The 19,756-nt window shown below is 41.2% G+C and overlaps 1 protein-coding gene across 1 annotated transcript in view; it reads right to left on the bottom strand.

Moving 5' to 3' along the window:
• Positions 1-19,756, bottom strand: part of igdcc3 (immunoglobulin superfamily, DCC subclass, member 3) — a 67,730-nt gene that overhangs the window by 16,071 nt on the left and 31,903 nt on the right. The window contains exons 3-7 of the mRNA XM_030415351.1: positions 14,604-14,748; positions 14,343-14,473; positions 13,907-14,044; positions 10,912-11,070; positions 6,332-6,497 (exon numbers count right to left, since the gene is read on the bottom strand). Coding sequence (XP_030271211.1) covers positions 6,332-6,497; positions 10,912-11,070; positions 13,907-14,044; positions 14,343-14,473; positions 14,604-14,748 — 739 coding nt within the window. The remainder of the gene's footprint in view (positions 1-6,331; positions 6,498-10,911; positions 11,071-13,906; positions 14,045-14,342; positions 14,474-14,603; positions 14,749-19,756) is intronic.

Genomic DNA, 19,756 nt, shown 5'->3' with positions numbered 1-19,756 from the left:
GTTTGAAGTAGGTGTTACTGTTTTCTACTGCCTTGCTGTAGCTGGAAATGCAAACCACATTCCCTCTTGTTCTCAGGAAAGGATGCAGGATGTTTAGAGGAATCTAGGTGCTGCATCGTAGGCAACTGGACTTGTTTCAGTTGCCTTCAATACAACACTCACATTTATTCAGGAATATTCTTTGGGCTGTCAAGTAATAATTAATACAACTTTTGTTTAATCAGAAAAAGTACATTCTCTGGAATACTTTAGCAGTTCTTGTTTGGATATCCTTCTCATTTCTGTAATATAAACTGTCCTAATTAAAGAGCAAAACTGTCAGTCAAATTACAAAACGACAATTAGACAAACGTTAAACGACAATTTCAATTAGTTAAGTTTGTCAAATAGGGGGCGCTAACTGCTGCCAGCTGACTTTACCTGGACTGGGTGCTCAGGACACATGGGAAGTGTTGTTGTTGTTTACTAACAGACTATCACCTCTTGAGGTACAAATTGGCTAGCGGCTAGCTAGTAGGCATGTTAACTTCAAAAGATGTCTCTTCAACACAATAAAAATATGTCAAACCTGTTATAGCTTCACATTCTGCTCATAATTTAAGATAATCTTTGAATGAATGAAACTAAAAGTCTTCCATATTGCACCTTTAATAGGAAACAGCAGAGCAGGACCACCTAGATCCATACAATGTGTGAGGGAAAAAGAAGAGGAGAGAAGAAGAGATTTGGGAGGTCTATGGTCTGAATTTGGGCTGTTTGCTTGTCTTACAAGAGCTCCAAAGCCAAGCTGCCCTGTCTTGACAGGTTGACACCATCATTTACTCATCAGTTCAAGGTCATTTCACTGATTGATGGATAAGGCCGAGGGCCAGGGGAGTGGCTGACAGTGGGGCCTTGGGCCTGTTGTTCGGTTACTGAGGCTGTGTTTGCTCTCCGTTGTCTCTGAGCAGCACCCCATCAACAGCCAGTATGGCCATTCTGGATCCGGAGAGAGGAAAGGGGGGAAAAAAAATATGGGGACAAAGAGAGAACAGGAGGAAGAGGTGGGGAAGAGGGAGGGGAGGAGCGATGAGCTGTCTGTGGCCTGAGAGGAGGAAAGGGCCCAGGGATATGACTGATTACTGGCGGGGTCAGAGTTCAAGGCCAATGCCCAGGCCCCAGCTCTCTGTAATGGGGGCAGGAAGGGGGATGTGGGGCACCGAAAGGGGCTGCAAACAAGAAAGGCAGGTCTTGGTGAAAGAAAGTGGGAAAAAAAAGAAAAGAGGAGAAAAAAACCCTTTGAAAGGATTCTGAAATGTCCAGATTTCTGTGGTAGACTGTTCCTTCAGATGTTCAACATTAATCATAAAACACGCCACGACGGTCATACACTATAACATGTAAATGTAAAAGCATCCTAAAATGATTTAGAGAAAGAGACTATATTAGAAGAATGCTTGTGGGATCTTTCTCTTATTCCTTCATTCATCACTTTTAAAATAATGCAGGCCAGCTTTCAACCTCACGATTATTACACTGTCGGATGTGAGGTCACAGCTTCTACGTGTTGGATGATTACACTCTCAGCTTTAGAGACTTAAGAGTGAGGCGAGTCCTTATACATAATTAGCAACAGCTCTCACAGAGGCTTCAAATAGCTACAGCAGCATGTTTTACAGGAGCCTGGTCAGCAAAGGCCAATAATGAAAGAGGTAACGATAATGCGTCAGTGTGCACATGTGCGTGTATCAAGATCTGTTGCGTTGTGACACGGAGCGCAAACACACAGCTTCACCCTGATCAGCGAACGCCTGTTGACAGAAGCGGCCAATCAGCTCTCCTCTGACATCATCTTATACAGTGTTTCACGTCGCTGCCGCATCTCTGTGTGTGTTTTGTGTGTGTGTGAGGAGGAGTTAAGGGGCAACGCGTTTGTGAATTTTCATGTTTGATTATGCGTGTGCACAGAATGAATGATGGCATGCTCCGCGGGGCTATTTGTGCACATACGGGCTCACTTGCTTTTTGATTAATGTGTGTGCATGCGTGTGTGTGAATGAAATGTACAATCGATTCCCCTCCCTTCGCTTGTCCGATTTGCTTTTGAAGGTCAGCGTCGTGAGAGATGGCGGAGGGGAGAACCCTCCGCGTGTGTATATTTTGACACTAACACACACAACCACACACTTTAATTAAAATATCTGTGCAAGGTACGCTGCGCTCATTGTATATCCAAGCTTCCCATATCAGATATAGTGTGTGTGTGTGTGTGTGTGTGTGTATGTAAGAACAGAATCATTGTGCTGCCCAGAGCGGCTGAATATCATTTGCATATCATTACTGTTGTTGTGGTTTGGGTCTGGAGGTAAATTGTGCCCCGTGCTGCAGGATTTTCCTTCCTTTCAGGACCTCCACCACACACCACATGGCTTTTTGGGCCCCAGGTAAAACTCACCCTACTATGAATTTCCAACCCGGTCTTTCCATAAAAATTTCATATACAACTAAAATTTACGAGGTGGCTATGGCTCAGTGGGAGAGTGTGTTGGCCTCTAAGCCATAGGGGTTGGTAGCCCAGCACCATCAATGTAGGTACACCACCATTCAGATGTTTGGAATATCTGTTTTATTGATGAATCTCCAACAATTATGGTCAATTCAAACACAAAATGTTTTATGTACAGTGGAAATAGCATCGGCCCCAGGAGAAGAATATTAAAAAAATATATGTAGAGAAGTAACATATTAGCATAGTGGGAAAACAGTAGGTAGACGGTTATAATACTCTGAGCATTTGCTTATCTATTCTATCCAATTCTGTCATGTTAGTGTTAATAAAAATGTACGTCTATCAAGTTTATATCATGTTTCCCAGCTGTCATAACATTATATTCTAGGAAATTTAAATAAAGCTTTTTCTCAACCGAGAGGCCCTTTTCGGCCTTTTCAGGGTCAGTGTAACAGATAATAATAATAATTGTTCAATACCATGAATATGATGCCATGATATTTTTGATATTAGGGAAATCTCATAGTTTCATATTTTTGCCCATAATAACATTTGATTTTTAAATTTTGTTTCCAGTCCAAAAAAGTGTAAATGTCAATTCATAGCTCAGATTAAAAAAATGGTTTGTGTGTGCAGCCAATATTTTGTGATCGAATGCCAGAAGTGCTAACTCAAGACTGACCTTGCTATTCTGAGGTTTACAGAGTAGCTTTGGTAAAACAACAGGCCTGTTTGTTGTAAGTGTTATTTTGCACTTAACGCTGAAACAGGAACCTGTTTATATTCAAATCTGCACAGATTCTAATGTTAAGCTTCTAATTTATTTTTACAATTTATTGATTTCTTATGTTGTTATTTAACATTACTGTTTCGAAAATGCTTTATACAAAATAACATCTATTTATATAGAGGACCAAAACTACAACCTAAAGGCAGGAAAGGTCATTCAGATAAAAGGAGTTTAGCCCTCTGACTGAACCGGATCAAGCCTTTGTGACAGGCAATTCCAAGCTGTACTGTACATGAGGTGAAAGTAATATGATTTTGGACATAATTGTGAGTTATGTCGACATCATTGCATATAACTTACCTGTGTTAAGAAAGTAGTGTTTTACTGTGTTGTTCAACAACAGAGTGACAAAATGTTTATACTGAACAAACCTGAAAACTGTTCACATGCCATGCAACATGTTTTTACTAAATGAGTCGGCAGATGTTCATATATCTAATTTGTTTTCTTATAACAGGTTATGTTGAGGCTTACAGTTCTGACTCTACTTTGATAAATGTATTTCAGGGGTAAGGGTTAACGCTCTGTGTAGGACAGCTTTTCACAGATTATCTGTCATATGAGAGAGTGACTGCCATGATGAATCGGATTATAACGTGTCCTCTCTGCTCGCCCCACAGTTCCCCTACATATTACAAACTCTTCGGATCCACATCAAACTGCTCTGTTCTCTGAATGGCTGACAGCATTTCCTGGTCAACTAGCTGAGTTTATGAGCTAATTAGCTAATGGCAGATCTCAAGCTGAGGCCTGCCTCCTAAACCAATCACAGTGTGAGCTTTGTGATGCATGCGATCCATATTACAGCAGGTCCATAGCATGCACTAATGGTGGCAAGTGGAAATGCTCCGATGCTCTGACTACCCGCTCTATCTTTCTCTCTCTCTCTCCTCATTTGTTCGTCCTGCTGACTCATCATTTCTCTTTTGACCACTCGCTCATTTTTCTTCCTGTTTTTTGTCTGACCTCTCATTTATTTCTTCCATCTCTTCTTTCCTCCTTTGTTAGCCCCTTGCTCCATCTCTCTCACTAATATAGACTGGTGGAGGCAAAGTGGGAGTGGAGCAGTGCATGTGAGCGATGGAGGTGTCTGCTCCTGTCACTCACTGCTACGGAGTGCAAGTATTGATTTTTTTTGGTGCATATTTAATATATTCACTTAATATTTCTCTCTCTGAATAATAACAGCGTGCACGGATGGTTGGCTGCCAGGGTCAACCGGAAAAATTGAACTTTCCGCGTGCAGTAATGCAGAACAGAATTTACTCCAAAACACATTTGCTGGATGGATGGAATAAAGCAGCTTACTCTCCCACACCCCGTTGTGTTGGCAACAGGCTGGACGCTTATGTCTCCATGACATGTTATCTGATATCATACTGTAAAACTCACATGCAGCTTCTCTTATGTGTTTTTGTTTATATTCTTCAAAACCTGAGCAGAAAACGAGGTCAAACATGCAGTTGGGCAGCTGAGACTCAGGAGGTCGACCCGGTAGTCTGCAAATTGGATGGTTGACCCCGGATTCCCAGGTTGCACGTCAAAGTATCCACTAGATACTAAACCCTAAATTCCTCCTTATGGCTGTTTCATTGGCGTGTGTGTGTGTGTGTGTGTGTGTGTGTGTGTGTGTGTGTGTGTGTGAATTGCTGGGTATAGAAATAAGAGCATATATACCAAGCCTAAACCTGTTTGGGACCTGTTGGGCTGGCCTAGGTCAGGACAAAAATGTAGAATTAAAGTTTGGGTTGGGTCACATCGGTAGAAGGTACTGCCTGAATATAGAGCAGTATTGTAAAAAGTACTCACAATTCAAACTTAAAAATATCGGTTCAAAAATATTACTTCCTGGCAAAATTTAAAGTCCCTCATACAAGTAGTACTTGAGAAAAACTTGGATAAAAAAAGTAGTAACTAAAGCCAACTAAAGTAACATATACATATAACATAGCGTATGAAAGTTTGTATTAATGCGTGAATGTGACAAGTGTTGTAAAGCACTTGAGTAGTCAGTAGACGAGAAAAAGCACTATATCAATGCAAGTGAATCAAATAATCCTAAACATGATCTGTAAGATAGCACTCCAGTGTCTCACACTGTACAGGCACTGCACTGCTGAGCCTGGTAACTAACAGAGGGTCCTCACAACATTCCTGGGGACCGCCATGGGAAGGCATCCAACATCCAGTCAATACGCTGCTCACATAGAAAGGCACAAATAAATTGAGGCTCATGTCTTGGCAGGCTTGAATTCCAGCAGCTGCCATGTTACAAGCAGCAGAAACGCAGAGAGATTGCACATGTGATGAAGCCAATGATCAGATCAAGGCAGTAGTGATTAATACTGACATCCATATTACTTCCATGGGCAGGCTCCAAGTGTGAGAGGACACAGTGAGTGTGGGGATGGTTGGGAGAGAAATCTGGGCTGTAAATTAATGTTATTAAGGTTCCCATGATAATGGATTTTGATCCAGATTCTCTGCAGGTTTTTCCAGAGGGTGATTTGTCTATTAGAGGGTGTTTAAGACCTAAAAATGCAAATGTCTAGCTGGAGGTTAAACACCAGCAACATGCAATATTCACAACCTGGCAGCCTAAAAGTTACTCTTTATGATGGCTTACAAAATTAGTAACAGTAAACCATGTGTTAACCTTTACTAAAGCAATCATTAGGACTTAAAAAACCTTTATAAAGTGTGACATAATAGGAAGTGGTATCAAAATCACTTAAAATAGCAAGTTTACATGTAGAATATGTATGAACAATATATTCATGTGTCCGATATAAGCACTGCAAACATTTCAAAAGTGAGTTGTAGAGAAAATGCCAAGAAAAGTCAACCAGCAAAGACAAACATTTGCTTCACAACACTGGAAAAGACCAAAAAAGGCCTTTTTAAAGAAACAATACTTTCAATACATTTAACAACCATTGAAACAACTGTCTTTGTGTAACGTGCAGGGCTTTTGTTCAGCTATTTTCTTTTTACCTTTATAAATCTCAGGGATATAAACATGTAGAAATACAAAGTGAAGCTTTTGTCATTACCTGTTGTTGTTCCTGAGTTTGACGTGTCCCCCAGGCTCCAAAATCTGCCCATTCTTCAACCAGGTGAGCTGGGGCTCAGGCTCGCCCTGAGCTTGGCAGGTGAAGATGGCGGTGGTGCCGACAGGCCGAGCGATGGACTGCGGAGCCTGAACAAACTCTGCTGGAGCTGAAAGAGGAGATCAACAGAGAGTCAGATACATTGGCCTCGTTCCGACATCAAAAAAAAAAAAAAACAGTGCCAGGGAAACAAACAACAAGAATTGAACAAGACCCAGAGGTGAAGTTGCAAAAAAGTGTCAGAAAAAATGTCAGAATGCAAAAGAAGAGAAACACAGCGCCAAAGTAAAGGAGAGAAGAAGCAACAGAGATTGAGAAATAGTAACATAAGAGCCTGGAAGGTTTCCAGGTCACTGTCGATTATTAATAAGAAGTGTTTGCTGTATTATACATGTAAGACATGTGTGCTTCTGCAAACGTATAATTCAGAGTCAATTTGCAGGACAAGGATATAAAAGAGAAAACGAGAGCCAGAGGAGAGCAGAAAAGTGGAGGGATGAGAGTATAACAATTCTGCACAACAACAGCCCTTCTTGTAACTGTGTTTACAATGTGCTTTAAAACAGAATTTACATGAAAATAAAGTGATGCAGTTTAGAGTTTCATCACATCCCGTCTTATCCCAGGCTACAGGCCTCCAGCTACGGTCAATTAGTGGTAATAACTTATTCATATGAAACGGTTCTTTTAGAAGAGCAGGTCCTTTACTTAAATCACAGGGTAATTAAAGTTAGAGTTTTCATTCTCGAGCTGTTGTTTTTTATTGCAGCCGACTGAATGAGAAGTATTGTATCATCTCCTCTGCATTCATTATTGTCCCAGTGGTTCCCACTGATTTCATAACCTGAATTATTTATACGCATATTAAGTCCAAAATATTTTACGGTAATTATAACATCTGAGCATCGTCACTAGAGGATAGAAAGCTGGAACACCCAGAGTATTATATTGCCTGTTGTAAAAAATATATTCCACCGTCCCAATCGTCTAACTAATCATGACCTTGTTGGACTGAGAAACTGGAGTCAAATTATAAAAATTAGAGCTTTAACACAGATGCTGGTTTCAGGGAACTACACATTAAATTCTCCTTTTGAGAGTGTTTGAAATCAGAAATGTTAATTTGTGTGATGATTTTTGTGTTTGGTTGTTTCCTTTGTTGTATTGCTCTTTGGTGGGTTTGAGCGATACTGGAGAAAAATATGTTTAATTGTTGATTCTCATTCTCACATTATCAAATATCGACAACCTGGGAATGAGACTCCGTCACGTCAAAGGATTTATTTTAGGTTACTACGAGAATATTCCTCCATTCTTGAACGCTAAACTCACACATTGGTTTTCTCATACTGTCCAGTGCTGAAGCTCTGTGTTCCCCCTCTGACTGAAACACTGTTTTAGCTCCTTTCTCTTTAAGGTCTCCCCTCCCAAATACCCAGTCTGCTCTGATTGGTCAGCTCACACAGGCCTGAGCCAACACCGCCAACAACAACGACAACAAAACATCGGTGCTAAATACATTCTTAGTGCCAAACTATCCGCTAAGCATAATTCATGCAAATGAGTGACCTGGTGACATAGACAAAGAGTTTAATATTTCCCTTCTGTTTCAGTTGTTAATTTCCCCACTGTTCCCTCCTTCCTCTTGTTCCCACACTAATAGACAAAATGTTGCCTGACATTTTTTCAATGTAAGCATTTCCATTCTCCCATTGGAAACACTAAAGGACCCTCAGGCTCTTGAAAGGAGGCTGCTGACAGCGTGTGATGGTCCTTTCATTTATCTCTGCCTCTTTCCTGTCTACATTCTTTCTTTCTCTCTTGCTCGCTGCATTCTTTGAGGACTGTCCAAAAGGTGAAGGTCAGAAGGAGCTCGGGCAGATATTGATCTGCACCTGTATGGGTGCTGCACCATCCATCTCCTTGTTTTTCCCTTTTGACTCTCACACTTTGACTCCTCCTCTGGTCTTTGTTTCTCTTGTCTCTTTGTTTGTAACCCAAAGGAGCTATGGTCTCGTAAGAACTCTTGTCCACATTAATTTGGTTGGAGTTCCTGAATACGCTAATATCTGAGCTTATTTCCACTACTCTGATAGAGCTATCCCTCAAGGAAGTGCAATACAACTTTGCTTTTCTTATAATGAACCAACCTACATTTACTTGTCACTGGAGTTAACGCTACACCTTTGTTTCCACCTATCGATCACAAGAACCAAAGACTTTGACATGTAATTAACATCCAGGGCTTTTCTTCTTTGTTCCTGCTGGGGTATGGGCTTGTCTCACACATGACAGCAAGATAAAATGAAATATTGATCAGGATCAATATTGCTATGGGCTGAAGCAAAGTGTGGTCCATCTGGTCAATATGTGAGTGAGGCAGATGTTGGATGTTTCCTGCTTGGTGACAATAATTGCATGACACGAGGCCACCCACACATGGCTTCCTCTCACTGCTAAAAACTGGCAATCTCTCTAACCTTCAACACTCAAACATTTTAATTGTGAATGCCACGATACTCGTATGATGGAGAGAAGAATTTAACAACGGCTGAATGAGAAAACACCTTCACAGGGCAACTTTAAAGGATGACGTACAGAAGTACACTAATGAGCTTTACAACTTTACCAAACATGCAAATACGACTTTCTGCTTGATACATTTTGTTGATGAAACTGTTTGTGTATTCTTGGCTGTTGAGACTGAACTAAAATGTGTATATCAAGATCCAAACCTGCCATTCAATGTTATTTTTAAACAGTAAGCAGTTGTCTTCTCTCTCCCTTAGTAGAATTTGTCAGGGTGTTAAATAATCGGATTTTAAAAAGCTGTGGGTACAAAGAGGAGGTTTCAGACAAAGACACTCTTAATCATGGTGTAGCCTTTGTGATCGAAACTCCCCACAGATCTGTCACTTCGATATCTTTGAACAATCTAAAAACCACTGACATCCTCTGACTGGTCTTTGAAATATTCATTTATATAATTGCCTAGTTCTGTGTTTGAACAGGAAACAACACCCATGGTTATGGAGTTCATGCCAACTTGGTCTCAAAAAATTCTCCCAACAGAGTCTGCTCTTTACAGCCCCTTCTTTAATCATTAGTATCCCTATGGACACCGTGCTTAGTCCCTCCAAACTACAAACAATCACTCTACATCTTATCTCTAAAAAGCAATTTGCCATTGAAGATGTAATCACACCCGCCTGCCAAAATGTGTGATACTGTAAATGACTTCTCGTCCGTGTGGAAACTCAAATCAGCAACACTGGTAAAAACCAACAGATCAGACTGTGGTTGTGCTGAGCGGCTTTCAGGTGTGAATGAGTAACTGTGTGAATGTGATCCGGGAACCTTCCCTGAATAAACCAAGGTGAAAAAAGAAATTCACCTCAACAGTATTTCAGATGTAACTCAAATAACAACATCTTAATGTGATGTTGCAGATTGTAACATTTAGTTTGATACTTATTAACCCAAACAGGTTTAGACTAGTGAATTAGTTATGAGCAAGGCTTCACTCCAGAATGTGGAACATATTTGAGTTAGAAGCCCTAACTTAGAGTTATTTGGACAATAAAACGAACTTGTAGTTTTGTGTTTTATGACATAACAATAAACAATATTTATGAAGTGTTATTCAGAGGAAATGACTATTCTCGTGGTGCTACCACCTTACTAAATAAAGTACAACAACTTCCTTACTTACTATCAATAAGCAGTATTTATGAGGCTTTAGGGGGAGAACCTCTTCGAAGTTATTGGCAGTAGTTGTAGAATAGGATCATGCCGAATAAGGCACTATGAAATGTTTAATGATGACTAATAAAGGGCAAATATGAACGCTAATGAGCAACTCGTTAATTGTTCATTTGTGTTCCCTTATATACTGATTGCCTTACTGATTTGATTATAAGCTATTTTTACAAAGGAGTAGTGTTAATAAATGGTTTGTTGTTCATCTTGTGTTTTTGTTCTCATGTTTGAGACTGACAGCTCAGCTGAATGCAGTGTGTTACCTAAGACGTCCAGGGGTGGACTTTTCAATTATCTTTAGGTATTATATTGTTATTATTATATTATCTTTTATATATAATATTATATATTATCTACCTGGTGCACCTGGTGCACTGGAAGCAAACATTTCAGCTGCTAATTGACTGGCAGTTTGCTTTGGTTGGCAGTAATGTAGACAATAATAATGTGGGTTGAAATCAAAACCTTTAAGTCTGACAGATCTGCACCACCCACTAGTTCAGAATTAGCTATTGAAATTAAAGTCCGCCCACATGAGGCACACACCTGATGGTGGGACAAAACATTTACTCTCGAAAGAGACTCTGGTTCAGCTACAAGCAGAGCAGCTGGCTGTTTTCTAACAAATACAAGTGACACTACTGATGGGAAACCGGGGAAGTTATCACAGTCAGGGCGACTGCACAGATGTCAACCCACAGAATTTACTTGACTACAGCTCCCTCTGCAAAAAAATGTCAGATTTCTTTTTATCCAGAACTCACCTTGGACGACAAGACGTCCCTGAGCAGTTCTGCGAACTCGTGTCCCTGGTTTGTTAGCAGCACACACGTAGACCCCCGAGTGCTGCACACCAACATCTGAGATCATCAGGTTTCCTGTACCGAGTACCTGGATTCCCTCCACACCGATGGGACGGCCATCTTAGCGGAGAAAAGAGAGAGAGAGCAGTTGAAAAGGATGGGAAAGAATTTATATACGACAAGAAAAAGGAGACCGGGTGTGCTCATGTACAGTATGTGTTCATTGTGTTGAGGGTGAAGAGGGCTGTACTGCAGTAAAGATCAGTGGGCTTTAATCACCGGCAAGGAAGACTAATTGAATGTACTGTATATTTACAGGCACAAGTGCTATTCTGACAAAGCACAACAGATAAGGAAAGACATGGAGGTCACTGAGTGTGTGTTTGCTGTGTGAAACCATGCTTTAATCCAGTCTTGTGCTGGTTGCCAATTTAAGTATATATATTATATATATATTGAGTATATTCTTTTCATTGAAGAGTCATCTGGTTTAATGATGTTTCAAGACGAGTTAATGTTTTGATTCTTAGTGCGACTTCTGTCATGGACGTTAAGTTAATTAAAACTTTCACACTTCAGCATGAACTTTCTTTTTTTCCTGTCTTTATCTGACAAAGCCTTTCAGTACATTTGCCTTTCAACGGTTACACAGGAGATGTTCCAGCTGTCACTGGAGGACCAGAAACTCCAACTGCAACTTCTAATCTTCTATCTCCTAACACAATCCATAGCAGCCACTGTACTTACATGATAAGCTCACACTTTCCTGTGCTCCCTATCTGCAGTCTCAGCCCCAACAATGACTCCAGTCTGTCTCTGATATTAGCTTTGGGGCCAGGGGAGCATTTCTAATCCCATCTTTGACATCCATCTGCAGCCTGCCAGCCTGTATGGTCCAGAATTGAAGTGCTGAAAGGATGGTCAGGGAGGCAGGGAGATGGGCACCATACTGGAGGCAGGAGCTCCAGCCAGAGATTCAAACCATATGGTCAGCTGTGTATTTTTATGTTTATATCTTTAGTGCAAATAATTAAAGGAGACCTAATAAACTTTTATGTTTTTTTCCTTTTCTTCAGTGATTAATTTGGTCCTTGGTGCATATAAACTATATTGAGAGTTAAAAAGGTGTCCACAAACAGAAGCTCCTCTCTCCCACAGAAAACACTGCTCCTGAGATGCATCGCCTTTAATCAGACATGTCCTCTGGTCCTGTACTGTGGAAAGTAATTATGACGGCAGACACGTCCATTAAAGTGCCATGTGAAGACCTAATGTCAACAACTGAAAAACCAGCCACGAAAGCAACATAATGTTAATTATGTATTTTATCTTAAAATACAAGTTTTTAACAAATAACATTGTGATGATGTAATGAGTTATATTTGTAGTTAGCACCTATGTTACGTCTGACAAACTGTTTCAGAACTAAGATTTATCTGGTAGCCAGTGCAGCCAACGGATATGAGCTTAGTGTTGTGACAATACAGGAATTTCTAAATTCTTTACAATACCTTGAAAAAATATCGAATTTCAATAGCATGTTTAATTTCCACAGGTAAAAAAAAAAAAAAAAACATAATTCAAGGGCACAGAATTTCAGATTTTTATTCAAAGATAAATGTAACAATGCTTGTTTACTGTGTGTTTAAAAACAACAGCGTCTAAGTTGGTTTGCTTCAGGAGGAGGTGGGCCTATGTGAACGCTGCAGCGGCTCAAATGTTCAGAATCTAAATGTATCAATATTTCTGCACTAGCTCTACGGTCTTTGTAAGACATCTTGCTGCTTCATTGAGACAGGATGTAATCTTGTAGTGATGGATTATGACGATGACAATAATTTGAATTAATCATGACCAGTTATTGAGATTTTCCTCTGTCTCTTTCATTATGATGTGTTTCATTGCTATTTATGCATTTTTCCATTATCACTATCCAACTGACTGGACTGGCTAGTCACGGTCCACTGAGCTTTTTTTCCTCTCAACAAAAGCAGTCTTGTTCTTTTCTTGCCTTTTTCTTCTATATTTCTTTCTCTCTCTCTCTTGCCCCCTCGGTCCGTTTCTCTCTGTCAGCCCCTAATTAACTTAGTGTCAGAGAAGAAAGAGCACAAGCTAGCAGGCTGTGGCGCTGTTCAATGAATAGCATACAAACAAACTCTCGCATTAAGCAATGACTGATGTGAAACTATCAGATTCATTATGCAGCTTATCCCAGCCTCCATGCCGTAATCTAATACAGACAAATCCCATCGTGTTAGCATTTCATTCTGGCAACTTTGTGTAAGGCAATACCCTCAATCTGATTATGGCCGACTGCTTGGGAGGGGCGGCAATTTACATTTGGAACAGCAAATCAGATCGGATAATAGGTTAAAAAAAAAGAGAAAAAAGGAAAAACAGATACCAGATAGAAAAATTGGTCACGACAGATTTTGAGTGATAGTCCAGAAAAAAAATGCACATTGAGGGCGAAGAAACTAATCGTATCTGTCTCAGCCCCTCACAGCAATTACTCAGAGGCTCCTCGCTGGTTTGGAAGGAGGTTTAACTTCATGACGAGGTGAAACATGCATTTATCAACACACAGTCGAAACATAGCCCTAAGGCCTAATGCTGAATCCCGTTGCCTCATGTATACACAACAGATGCACCACTGTATCAAATGTAGTCTGTGCATACATATACGTGTGTATGCATTACACAATTCAGGACAGATCAAAGCTGTGCTGCAGAGAGCATACAAACACATGACAGTAAGCTCATGCGACCCACACGAAAGAGTCAGATTCCACATGGATGAATGTGCACTGTGGCTGTACTTGGGTTCAGTTGCACATAATTACTCAAATGTGCACACACACACACACACACAGATAATGGACAATTCAAACTACATATATGCAACTTCTGGGGCCTTGTGTTTGATCTGATCAGAGGAGCGAGGAGCATTTCTCACCTAATCTGCTCCAAGACACAATGGGCCGAGGGTACCCTGTAGCAACGCACTCCAAGATGGCTGTTTGGTGAACGGTGAGAGTGAGGTTTTCTGGACCGACCAGGATCATAGGCTCCTTGTAAACGGATGACTGAGATCCTGAATAAGAAAAAAAGGATAGAGGAGGGAGCACAAGATGGGAATGAGCATGATGGATGGCATCCTTTAATTGGATTCCTCTAGAGTGCATTAGCTCGATATGCTGTATCTCCTTGATCAGGCGGAGGAATAATAGGCTTGGAAAATCTTGGGAATTTGCTTGATAGAAAAACAGAGGGGAATGCAGTGATTGTATTCGATAACAAAAGACCAGCACACAACACAGGTTCAGAGCTAACTTAATCTGCAACCTATCCCTGCCGCTCATGTAGCAGATTCATTAAATAGAAAGAAGTACCTGAAACGGTAAGAAGTGCCTCCGAGCTGTGTTTCACTCCTGCACTGTTATGTGCCACACAGCAGAACCTTCCACTGTCTTCTTCACGCACGCCTGTAATCTGCAGAACCCCTGTCGGCAGAAGAGTGTACCTATGAGAGAGAGAGAGAGAGAGAAACAGATATAAGACAGAAGATAACAAATGCAAAGAGACCTGTTAAATGACCTGTAAAGTGCTGCCGTCTCTAATAAGCGTCAGGCCATGATGTGGTTTGGTCCAACCTCTCATCCTTGGTGTCCACTGGGCGTCTGTCTTTCTCCCAGCTGATGACAGGCTCTGGCAGGCCGTGGATCTGGCACTGGAATCTCGCCACGCCGGACTCCTCAGCATGTACCGACTCTGGCTGGACATGGAAGTCTGCCATGGCTGTAGAAGGAGGGAGAGGGGGATATCAGGTCAAAACACAGCTTCAGAGCAACGAGCCTGGCTGCTGACAGTACTACTACATGATAAAGTATGGAGAATTGTCCTTTCAAGTTAATGGTGTCCTTTACCACATAGTCATTATGTCTGCGAGTGTGAATTAAAACAACTTCACAACAACACTGTGTGTTGTGAGAATTCATTAAGACAGAGGTGAAAATACTGACTGACAATCAGTCTAGAATAGCTGTATTAAAGACACAAGCATTGTCTTATAACAGTGGTAACAGCAGTATTGCTGCTCTCTTTACTCATCACAGTGAGAGAGAAATTAGTCTATACAGGGTGTTGAACATGAGCAGAACAGTACTGACAGCTGTGACGTTACTGTGTGAAAGAAATGATTCTCCTCTTCTCTAATTACTTTAACTCTCTCTCTCTCTCTCTCTCTGTATATATATATACACACACATATACACACACATGCATTTCTATATCATGACGCAAGTAATCAACCTGCACATACTGAAGGACAGTTACGCTGCCTGTCATTATCTCTGAAGGAGGACACTACAATATTACTGCATTCCTCATAGAAATTGTTGTGAAAAGTACAATTTGATTTTCTTTTTACTCTATTTTCTACAAAAATGTTGTTAGAAACACGTTACTTGGTGACATAAGACTTAATTTCTTTCATATAAAACAACATACTACATCTTCATTAATGCCTTTGTGATCCAAATTCCACCAAAGTGTATATGCAAATCCTGCATATTTTTCTTAGGAAAACACGACATATGTACAACTGTTTCTGAGCCACAGTCGAGCTTCTGCTGTAGGTGATCTCTTTAAACGTTCGACGGGGCAGGCATATGGATTTCCTGACACGTGTTAACATTTAGTAAGTAGGTTGGGCATGTTTTTTAAAAATGCATGCTAACACAAACAACATAGCCTAAACAAAGTCATCTCCATACAGCCAAAATCAGTATCAATACCCCTGCAGAGAGCCTCATTGCTGCACTTCACATGTCTACTCCCAGCAGACAAAAGCAGCATCCAAGGTGGAGCCAGCGACAAACTCAATTAGAGAGAGGCCCTCTTCTTCCACAGTTCTCCCACCTTCTTCAACACAAGTGTACTCATTTAAATGTCAACCATAATTAACTTGGATGAAGGAGGACTTATCTGAACACTGTTAGCATAACAAGAGGGACGGATCCCTTATTATTTCATAACCTCCTGCTCTTCCCGAACCTGCATTAATTCATTACTTACAGTACTGGGAAGGAGTAAGCAGCATGACTAAGATGGCTTTGTTTTTGCCTGACACATGCTTGGCTGTTGTCTATTTGTCCTTCCTCTGATGCCTTTTGTTCCTCCTATGTGCGTCTTTATACTTTATACATTTTGTATACTGACTTATTTATTGTTTCTGCCTTGAATATTTTCATACCGATGTGTCTTTAATAATTTTTTGTACTGGGTTGCTGTTGTAGAGAGAGTACAATTAAAAATGTTATGTATTGAAATAAAGTCACAGATATTCTTGTTAATGGACAAGAGATGGAGAGAGCGAGAGAGAGGAGAGAGAGAGAGAGAGAGAGAGAGAGAGAGAGAGAGAGAGAGAGAGAGAGAGAGAGATACTTTAAATAGAGTGGCAGCATCAGCAGTCTAACCCTGTCATTATTCCATTTCAGAGCTTAATGAGAAGCGTGGCATTCCCCAACACAAATTGACCTTAGATCTCTGAATGGATGTATGTAGCTCTGATGAAAATTGAAACATGCTAATTTAGTATTCTTCCAATGGTGACAGTTCACTCTTGCAAAGTGATGAGTTCTCTGTCTGAAGAGATTCCACATTTGTTTTCAATTATTTTGTCTCGACACTGAAAAAAAAAAAAACGCTGGAGAAATCTGCCAGCTTTCTCAGGCTCATACATTATTTTTTATTTTTGCCTCTCTACCGTGAGCTCACACTTAAACAGCTGTTCATCTTACTGGGGTAATTCAGCTTAAGTGCCTATCTCAAGGGCCCGACTGCAATTTTTTCCACTTGGGACTCACAACCTTTTAGCCATAAAATTTTTGAGGCCGAGCCCACAGCGAAGCATAGATGGCTTTAATGTCACGGAGAACATTCGTAATATTTCATCACCAAACCACCTCAAATTTTCTTCAGATAATAGCCGTTTCTTTTCACCACAGAACTACAACTACAGCCCTGGAACATCTTTCTCTTTTATTATGAGTCACTAAAGTTTTAAAACACTGAAAATCATTGCAAACGTCACTTCTTGTATATTTCAAACCACAGAATAATGGCACCTGAAGGCACTGCCACTGCTGATGCAGAAAGGTTAGATGTAGTGAAACAGCTACGAATCCTTCAGAACACGATCCGCAGAAAACAGGGAGCTCGCAGTGACTAAAATGATCAAAGAGGCTCGCTGTCTTGGAATACAGTCTCAAATTAAGAGGCACACATGCTGTTTCTATCATCCAAGTGTACTGGGAACACCGGGGGGCATCGAGAATGAAACAAAATTGCACTTGAAGGCTACAAGAACAAAGAGTTAAAAAGGAGGACCAGTGCCTTTAAGAGTTTTCTTGTGCATCTCTGCCAAGTAGTCATGGCGTCCGCTGATCTCGCTGTTGTGTGTGTCCGCCGACATCAACCCCCCTCACGGGCCCCACCCTTGGCCCTCATGCATAAAACATGGTTTCTATAAGAGGCCCACACCCCTGCGAGTATCGACACACTCACAGAATCAGACACAATCGGGGGAAAAATCACAATAGGGTTACATATGCAGATAAACGTGCGAGAGAAACTTGTTAACCATCTGTGCTGAATCGAAAGGAAAACAGCCGCTTGTAATCGGCATTGTTCATGTGCCTTTTGTTGACGGAGGGGTTGCAGAGACAGTCTGAAGCGATGTAGCTCAGCTATTACGCCGCACACGTATAAAACAAATGTGAAAAGCTGCTTCAACAGAAACACACAACTTTATCGATCCCCCTCTGCGCTGAAGGAAGAAACGGACACACAAGAGGCAAAGAGGCGCTCTCTCCACACACCCCAACACCCAGCCCCAACAGACGTGTTCCTCCATTGTTTTTTCACTCTTCCTCTGCTAAGTGTCGACAGACGCTCACAAGTGATTAAAGACTGTCCACTACCAGCATGACGTTGCTGGCTTAAATGGAGCAGGTCTAATTACTGCAATAAGGGAGAGAATGGTTGGGGTGCATACTAAAGAGAAATCCATACACAAGTGCACAGGCAGGAGATTGCGCCTTTGAACATATGTTTGACGGTGCCTTGGTGACAACCACGAAAGAAGAATGAGTGAGGGAGGAATATGAGGGAAGGTCACAGACAGGAAATGTGAAGCGCGGTGATTTAGAGGGGCAGCTCACAGCCGTACATCATGTCTTGTCAAAGCTCTGCCCTGCTGTTTGTTCCACAATTTACAACTAAACCGCTCCAAAAATGAGTCAGAGCAAGGTAGAAATTCACATGAAGGTCTGTTTGAAAATTCAACATTTCACATGCTTTTGTATATGTATCCAAGTGCACGTGTGCTACTTCCAGTTGACGGCTTATAACAAACTCTTCCTTCAATATCACACCGCTGGTCGTGTACAGCAGAAATTATCTGACTTTTCCATACGAATGACTCAATCTCCACCTAATGAAGAACCGTAGATTAAATGGTGATTATTTGAATGACCCCTGGCTGAATCATTTTTTTGCTTAATGGCTCTAAAGTAATGATCCATTTCTTTACTGCTCAGTTAAACACAAACACACACACACACACACACACACACACACACACACACACACACACACAAATACACGACTGAGAATAATTAACAAGGTGATTAAAACCCCAAACTGTGATGTCTCTGCTCCTTCTGCAGCCAATCAAATTACATTTTTTTCGTGTTGTATTTATTCGTGTGTGTGTGTGTTTTTTTTGTTTTTTTTTTACAGACCTGTGGTCACATGTTTTTTTTCCTGTGCTGTGGATGATTCATTGATATGACAAAGGTAATGATGCCAGCAGAGGAACGGACATCCTACAGTACCATTCAGACCTGCAGCAATGGCGTAAAGCTTCAGTGAACCCCCATGTTATAATGTCATCGCCCTCCCTCTCATCTCCCCCTCGCCTCCAGCAACCCCCCTCCCTCCTCCTCCCAACCCACCTTACATTTCAACCGTTTCCTCAGCTCTTCATCGCTCCCCTGGCCCCACCCCCATGAGTCCTCTCAAGCCTGTGACATCATTAAGCACATGTTGTTCAAGCAGCGGTGATGACTGCTGTAACCACCCCACCCCCCACCCTGGTAAACCAGTAAAATAGAGATAAGGCCCATAAATAATGGAGATGGTGTATGGTGCTATTCCAGCGTAGAGAGCCCACACTTCAACAGCCTTTAAATAGGCATCCCTGAAATAGCAGACTCTATGCTGGGACCCTAGAGATGGCATTTTAATGCAGATGTGATATTTTATTGGTTCTCTGCCACACAAGGCCCCCCTCCACCCCCACACTGTACCCAATTCTGGGCACTCCCGTGATCAATCTGCTGGTTCGTGGTGCGTGATGCTTATCACCTATGAAGAAACATGAACAGATTGTACCCTGTCTTCCTTTGACGCACGTTCATTCCCCACCTTTAATGCTTTAGCACATCAACACCTTCCTGTGTCAGTGCCTGCATGTGCAAAAGCATCAGCTGAGCTGCACATCTGCCACTCGGGCTCAGGTGGCATATGTGCCGATGTAAATGAGGACAGTTAAGCTCAGGAACCAGACCTGTTGAACCTTTTTTTTATCAAAAGCTCTCCTGACAATATACCACAGATAGGGGCTTATATAGCAGGACCTTACAAGCATGCTTTCCATATCAATTTTCCTCCTTTTGTCTATGTGATCCCAAAACTCACACCTTTTTTTGGGATCTGGTATATGATGGTTATTGCTTCGTTA

This window comes from Sparus aurata, chromosome 4 (assembly GCF_900880675.1).
Source record: "Sparus aurata chromosome 4, fSpaAur1.1, whole genome shotgun sequence".
NCBI lineage: Eukaryota > Metazoa > Chordata > Actinopteri > Spariformes > Sparidae > Sparus > Sparus aurata.
Note: the sequence above shows the minus strand (reverse complement) of the source record. Positions and strands in the feature narration are given on the sequence as shown.